At 37.9% G+C, this 7,016-nt stretch overlaps 1 protein-coding gene across 5 annotated transcripts in view; it reads right to left on the reverse strand.

The window, feature by feature from the left end:
• The window catches only part of LOC110464060, a 36,797-nt gene that overhangs the window by 3,624 nt on the left and 26,157 nt on the right, over window positions 1-7,016 (reverse strand). For all 5 annotated transcript variants that reach the window (XM_021519079.1, XM_021519078.1, XM_021519081.1 and 2 more), the window contains 5 exons: window positions 6,687-6,832; window positions 5,236-5,381; window positions 3,919-4,431; window positions 3,362-3,463; window positions 721-859 (listed from right to left, as the gene is read on the reverse strand). In XM_021519079.1, coding sequence (XP_021374754.1) covers window positions 721-859; window positions 3,362-3,463; window positions 3,919-4,431; window positions 5,236-5,381; window positions 6,687-6,832 — 1,046 coding nt within the window. The remainder of the gene's footprint in view (window positions 1-720; window positions 860-3,361; window positions 3,464-3,918; window positions 4,432-5,235; window positions 5,382-6,686; window positions 6,833-7,016) is intronic.

The raw sequence follows: 7,016 nt of genomic DNA on the forward strand, positions 1-7,016 counted from the left end.
CACTAGGCCAACCCACACACCAATTACCACTAGGCCAACCCACACACCAATTACCACTGTTGGACCATGCCAAAAATCAGTAGGGTTTTTCACATTCACTAGTTTAACCCTTACACCAGATTTGTACTTTGTATAGTCGTTTGTTCTGAAATTGTCATCTGGACAAGAGCAACCAAGCAGAATTCTATTTTTAGCAATGGTGACATTGACACCTGGCTTATCATGCCCTAAAGCATAAGGATTCCTTGCATCCACTTAGACATTCTGATTCCATGTAAATTGTGTATCTAATTAATAAAATTCTTAAACGCACCATCCTCGATACTCAAGAGGTTACCCTCACTTACATCTCTGCACCCCTGGAATATGTCATAGCAAAATGTCAAGGCTCAGTGTGCACCACCTTGTGGATGAAATGAGAATTCAATTTTGATCCTTTGATGTCAAAAACATCTTGCGGTTGAGTAATGGTACAGTTGACTGGCTTTGAAAATGGTTGTCACTCCTTTGTAATCTTCAAAGGAAAGGCATCAGCCTACGATTGGTCAGGTTTCTTCACTGTGACCAATCAAATATCTAACAGCATGCCTTCAATTTTGCTATGACATATTCCTGGAGTGCAGAAAGCTAAACTGAGCGTTACCCTGGAGTATTGAGGATGCAAACTCATTTGGTTGAACAGAAGCTAACTACATTAAATGGGTCTAGTGTTTTCCTCACCAGCGATCAGCGACTGCGACCTCACTCTTGCCGCCAGCCTTGAGGTAGCCTAGCGCCAGACAGGCACTTTCTCTCACAAGTCTGTCATCATCGTCCAACTTACATATTATCTTGTCCACCGTCATCTTCTTGGATTTTGCTGAATATCATAAAAACATTGTAAATTCATTCATGTTGAAGTTACTGAACATTCAGAAATAAAAGAATTAGTAGAACTTCATCAAACAATACTTACCATATTTATCCAGCAATAAGCCCATGTCTGTAAATAAGCCCACCCATATCTATTGCAGTTCAGTACAAATGCCAACAAGTACTGTTTCATTGTCCTGTTGTAAACCCTTTCTTAGAGTGAGAGCTGTGTTGTAAACCTTTATTTGGAGTGAGAGCTAAGTTGTAAACCCTTCCTTAGAGTGAGAGCTGTGATGTAAACCCTTCCTTAGAGTCAGAGCTGTGTTGTAAACCTTTATTTGGAGTGAGAGCTGTGTTGTAAACCCTTATTTGGATTGAGAGCTGTAATGTAAACCCTTATTTGGAGTGAGAGCTGTGTTGTAAACCTTTATTTGGAGTGAGAGCTGTGTTGTAAACCCTTATTTGGAGTGAGAGCTGTGTTGTAAACCCTTATTTGGAGTGAGAGCTGTGTTGTAAACCTTTATTTGGTGTGAGAGCTGTGTTGTAAACCCTTATTTGGAGTGAGAGCTGTGCTGTAAACCCTTATTTGGAGTGAGAGCTGTGTTGTAAATCCTTATTTGGAGTGAGAGCTGTGCTGTAAACCTTTATTTGGAGTGAGAGCTGTGATGTAAACCTTTATTTGGAGTGAGAGCTGTGTTGTAAACCTTTGTTTGGAGTGAGAGCTGTGTTGTAAACCTTTATTTGGAGTGAGAGCTGTGTTGTAAACCTTTATTTGGAGTGAGAGCTGTGTTGTAAACCTTTATTTGGAGTGAGAGCTGTGTTGTAAACCTTTATTTGGAGTGAGAGCTGTGTTGTAAACCTTTATTTGGAGTGAGAGCTGTGTTGTAAACCTTTATTTGGAGTGAGAGCTGTGTTGTAAACCTTTATTTGGAGTGAGAGCTGTGTTGTAAACCTTTATTTGGAGTGAGAGCTGTGTTGTAAACCTTTATTTGGAGTGAGAGCTGTGTTGTAAACCTTTATTTGGAGTGAGAGCTGTGTTGTAAACCTTTATTTGGAGTGAGAGCTGTGTTGTAAACCTTTATTTGGAGTGAGAGCTGTGTTGTAAACCTTTATTTGGAGTGAGAGCTGTGTTGTAAACCTTTATTTGGAGTGAGAGCTGTGTTGTAAACCTTTATTTGGAGTGAGAGCTGTGTTGTAAACCTTTATTTGGAGTGAGAGCTGTGTTGTAAACCTTTATTTGGAGTGAGAGCTGTGTTGTAAACCTTTATTTGGAGTGAGAGCTGTGTTGTAAACCTTTATTTGGAGTGAGAGCTGTGTTGTAAACCCTTATTTGGAGTGAGAGCTGTGTTGTAAACCTTTATTTGGAGTGAGAGCTGTGTTGTAAACCTTTATTTGGAGTGAGAGCTGTGTTGTAAACCTTTATTTGGAGTGAGAGCTGTGTTGTAAACCTTTATTTGGAGTGAGAGCTGTGTTGTAAACCTTTATTTGGAGTGAGAGCTGTGTTGTAAACCTTTATTTGGAGTGAGAGCTGTGTTGTAAACCTTTATTTGGAGTGAGAGCTGTGTTGTAAACCTTTATTTGGAGTGAGAGCTGTGTTGTAAACCCTTATTTGGAGTGAGAGCTGTGTTGTAAACCCTTATTTGGAGTGAGAGCTGTGTTGTAAACCCTTATTTGGAGTGAGAGCTGTGTTGTAAACCCTTATTTGGAGTGAGAGCTGTGTTGTAAACCCTTATTTGGAGTGAGAGCTGTGTTGTAAACCCTTATTTGGAGTGAGAGCTGTGTTGTAAACCCTTATTTGGAGTGAGAGCTGTGTTGTAAACCCTTATTTGGAGTGAGAGCTGTGTTGTAAACCCTTATTTGGAATGAGAACTGTGTTGTAAACCCTTATTTAGAGTATGAGTTGTGTTGTATACCCTTATTTGGAGTGAGAGCTGTGATGTAAACCTTTATTTGGAGTGAGAGCTGTGTTGTAAACCTTACTTTGGAGTCAGAGCTGTGATGTAAACCCTTATTTGGAGTCAGGGCTGTGATATGAAAACCCTTATTTCGAGTCAGAGCTGTATTAGAACCCTGGGCATATTGTAGGATAAATACTGTAGTAGTTACGAGAAAATATACTGATACCACGGTTGCAATGTATACTACATTTATTTATAGAAAATAAATTTTAAGCCTGATAAAGATATAGCATTTGTTTAGTTGTCCAACTCGGACAACACTGGTTGACCGATGGGAGTTTATAAATATTTACAGTGGTTAATTGATGTAAATGTTTCTCAAAAATTTACATAGTTCAGATAACCTAATAGTTGAAAGGAACGTGGTTAACCATGGCTAAAATGGCAAAGAGAATTCACGCCAAACAAACTATTTAGTGCAAAACTTACATATGTAATATTTCTATGCAATAGGTAAGAATTTTAAGGTAAAACAAACAGACAATGGCACCAATATCCTTTCATCTCTAGTTCCATTTCAAACAGGGTGAAGAAAAGAGAACTTTCCCGACCTGATTTGGCGAGGGCGATAGTGGCAACAGCGCGTATGTTGGGGTCTTCGTCTTGCAACATTTCTGTAAGGCCCTTCACCACCGCAGGGAATGCAAAATTTCCTGTCAAAGTCACACACATACAGTAACAATACTCAATATCGTTATATTTGAAAACCAGATACGGGAAATTATTTGATCACAATTCTCAGAAAAAGGTCCTTTAAGTTGCTAACTTAGTTTCTGTATGGTTATATATTAACTCATTCACCCCTGAAATTTCATAATGAACTATTCCAACCTTTGAATTGGAAGGGTTCAAATGTGTCTTCCGGGGTAAAAGAGTTAATGTTCTTAATATGTTTTTTTTTTTTTTTTTGATATGATTTAATATGATTTAATATACATTATGGACGCAGGCTACAAGCCTCTATATTCATATCAGTACATACTACAAAATTTACATTATAATATACTTCAAGCGTCAATTGAATAGGTTTTAAAACTAACAAGAGGCCCATGGGCCTTAACGGTCACCTGAGTCCTACANTTATATTTTCACATTCACATAGTCTTACCTAGGTTCTGTATGGTTGTAAGCCGCAATGTACTTGTCATGTTGAAAACAGCATGCATGGCGTAGTAGCCTACAGCATACTGTTGTATCCTGTTATAAAAACGGTGAGGGTCTGCGTCGGGGTTTCCCTCACAGAAGTGGTCGTATGTGGACCGTTTCACAGTCTTGTTCAAAGTAAAGATATCTTTGTACATCAAATTCAAAAAGAACTTCAGTTTATCTTCTGAATATTTCATGATAATTTTTCTTTTATAGTCATTATCAAATTTCTGACGAAACGTTGTCCAAGGAATTTCCGACTTGTCTTTGAAATTGCGATCCCAGAAGTCATATCGGAGTTGTCTGCCCCTGGCACTGCGTACCGATCGCGAGGTTGCCGCAGTAGTAGGTCGTGTGTATTCTGCCTCATCAGAGGAGGAGCTCTCCGAGTCACTGTCCTCACCTGACACGTTATCGTTGTCATTGTCATTGTCAAAATTTATGTTGATGTTCATTCCGTGGAACTGCAACCCTCCTGTTGATAAATATGGTCCATACAGAAATTTACTGAATTTTAATTTTTATTAGCAAAACTGAAGGTTTTACAGTGATAATAAATAAGTTTCCTAAAAAAAAGAGTGCCAGACTTAAGGACAGTAGTTAAAATTTGAAACAATAAAAGAATTATAAATTAAAAAAAAAAAAAAAAGTTTCCTAATGTAAAATAACACTGTACATCCCATCCCCCCTAAACCGACCAATCAGAGAGCAGGATTTGGTATGAAAAATAACAATAGGCATCGTTAATTGTGATGTCACACAAGCACTGGGGTTTAAATTCAATAGTGATGTGGCATTACACAGCATTCTTTGTCTCAATCTTTATTCGCCAGGAGATAGACTATTTTTTTGTGAAACACACATCTTTATAATGAAAAACATTGATTAGTAAACAAATCATTGTTGGTTGGTTTGCTGATGGACATCTCTGATCTGATATATTTCACTCCTGGATTGAGTATCTTTTTCACTTTGGCCAGAGACGTATATATTACTGTAAAATATATACGTCTCTGCTTTTGCTATGCAGTGGCGGAAAAATATCAAAATACAGTGTACATAATTATCTTGAAATATGACTGTTTTCATCCAACAATTGATCTATTATGTATGTATAGGAAACTTGTTAATTGGTTTTTACAGATATCTTTTCATTAAGTAAGGAATTTCTTACACCATATTCAATTATAGGGATGAGATAGCACTATAATTGGATACACATTATACCGCGGACACTAGTTACGCTGGGTATAATGTAAATCCACGCCCCTGTAACTACCTGTTTCCTCCGCTGTTGTGTCCTCTGGTTGACCTTCACTATCAATTAATGACTCTCTCATGGAGGCTAACAGAGCAGGCATATTCATCTTCCACAGATCTTCTTTGAAGAAGAATGTCCAGTTTATCTTTGCCAACATCAGCTTTCTGTTCAAATGATCATTAGAAATGTCATACACATTTACAGCATTTTTAACAGCCAATAAGAAATCGGAAATTGTGGCCAAGTCAAACTTTTGTCCTTCGTCAATGAAATCAGTTTTAGCCTTTCCTATTTCATTACTATTTATATTATGTTGTTTATTTGTTTGCTGTAATGCTAAATTTGCCCTCATTACGGAGGGCAAAAAAGGCGAAAATTCAATTGCAGTGAAAATTTCTCGTTACACAGTATGTGCCAAAAAAAAATAGAGACCCTGTATCATGTTGTCTTGTGGAAAACCCAACAAATCCTTGATTCTAAGATGAAAAGTCTTTGGATTCAGTCATGCTTGACACTAGCTTGTCTGGAGAATCACATTAGTGACTTAACGAATGTTTCTGACATGACTGTGAATCACCAGTGTAAAATAAATTGTTCATCATTTAGTACCAGCTGAGAAAATTCCTTCACAAAAATTGCTTTCCGAGGGAATGTTCTGTAATGCTGATGCTTATAGAGGAAAAGGTAAGACAGGAATGAAATTGGAAAGACAGACAAACTGAGAAAACATGTTGGTACTTAAGGCTGTAATTTAAGCATTAAGTATTTTAAAAGTATTAGAGACCACCATTAGAAAGTCCAAAAAGTGTTCTCTAAACACAGGTGATCTATTAACACAGGTGTTCTCTAAACACAGGTGGTCTCTAATCACATGTGTTATCTTAACACATGTGATCTCTAAACACATGTTGTCTCTAAACACAGGTGGTCGTAATCGAAACACATGTGGTCTCTAAACACATGTGATCTCTAATCACATGTGATCTCTAATCACAGGTGTTATCTAAACACATGTGGTCTCTAAACACATGTGCTCTCTAAACACATGTGCTCTCTAATCACAGGTGTTATCTTAACACATGTGATCTCTAAACTTGTGTGGTCTCTAAACACATGTGGTCTCTAAACACATGTGCTCTCTAAACACATGTGCTCTCTAATCACAGGTGTTATCTTAACACATGTGATCTCTAAACTCGTGTGGTCTCTGAACACATGTGGTCTCTAAACACAGGTGGTCTCTAATCACAGGTGTTATCGAAACACATGTGGTCTCTTAACACAGGTGTTCTATAATCAAAGGTGTTATCTAAACACATGTGGTCTCTTAACACAGGTGTTCTATAAACACAGGTGGTCTCTTAAGACGGGTGTTCTATAAACACAGGTGGTCTCTCAATTAATAATTTGTCTATAGTGATAGCTATCACTAATGTGAAGTACCTTAAATGTCAAAACTATGTACTTACATGCCCCCATCTAGGTGGGGGTTGATGTCCCTGAATTTACTCAGGCCAAGCGGGAAGATGTTAGAGTTGGAGATATAGGCAAGAGCTAGTTCATCCTGACAGTGGGAATCCTTGGCTGTGGCCTCACTGATTACTATGACAAACACCTAAACATAACAAGTCTCAAGTGTTAAACACCTACACAACACAAGTCACCAGTGTAAAACACCTACACAACAAAAGTCACCAGTGTAAAACACCTACACAACACAAGTCACCAGTGTAAAACACCTACACAACACAAGTCTCAAGTGTAAAACACCTACACAACACAAGTCACCAGTGTAAAAC

Source organism: Mizuhopecten yessoensis, unplaced genomic scaffold, assembly GCF_002113885.1.
Source record: "Mizuhopecten yessoensis strain PY_sf001 unplaced genomic scaffold, ASM211388v2 scaffold10953, whole genome shotgun sequence".
Taxonomy (NCBI): Eukaryota; Metazoa; Mollusca; class Bivalvia; order Pectinida; family Pectinidae; genus Mizuhopecten; species Mizuhopecten yessoensis.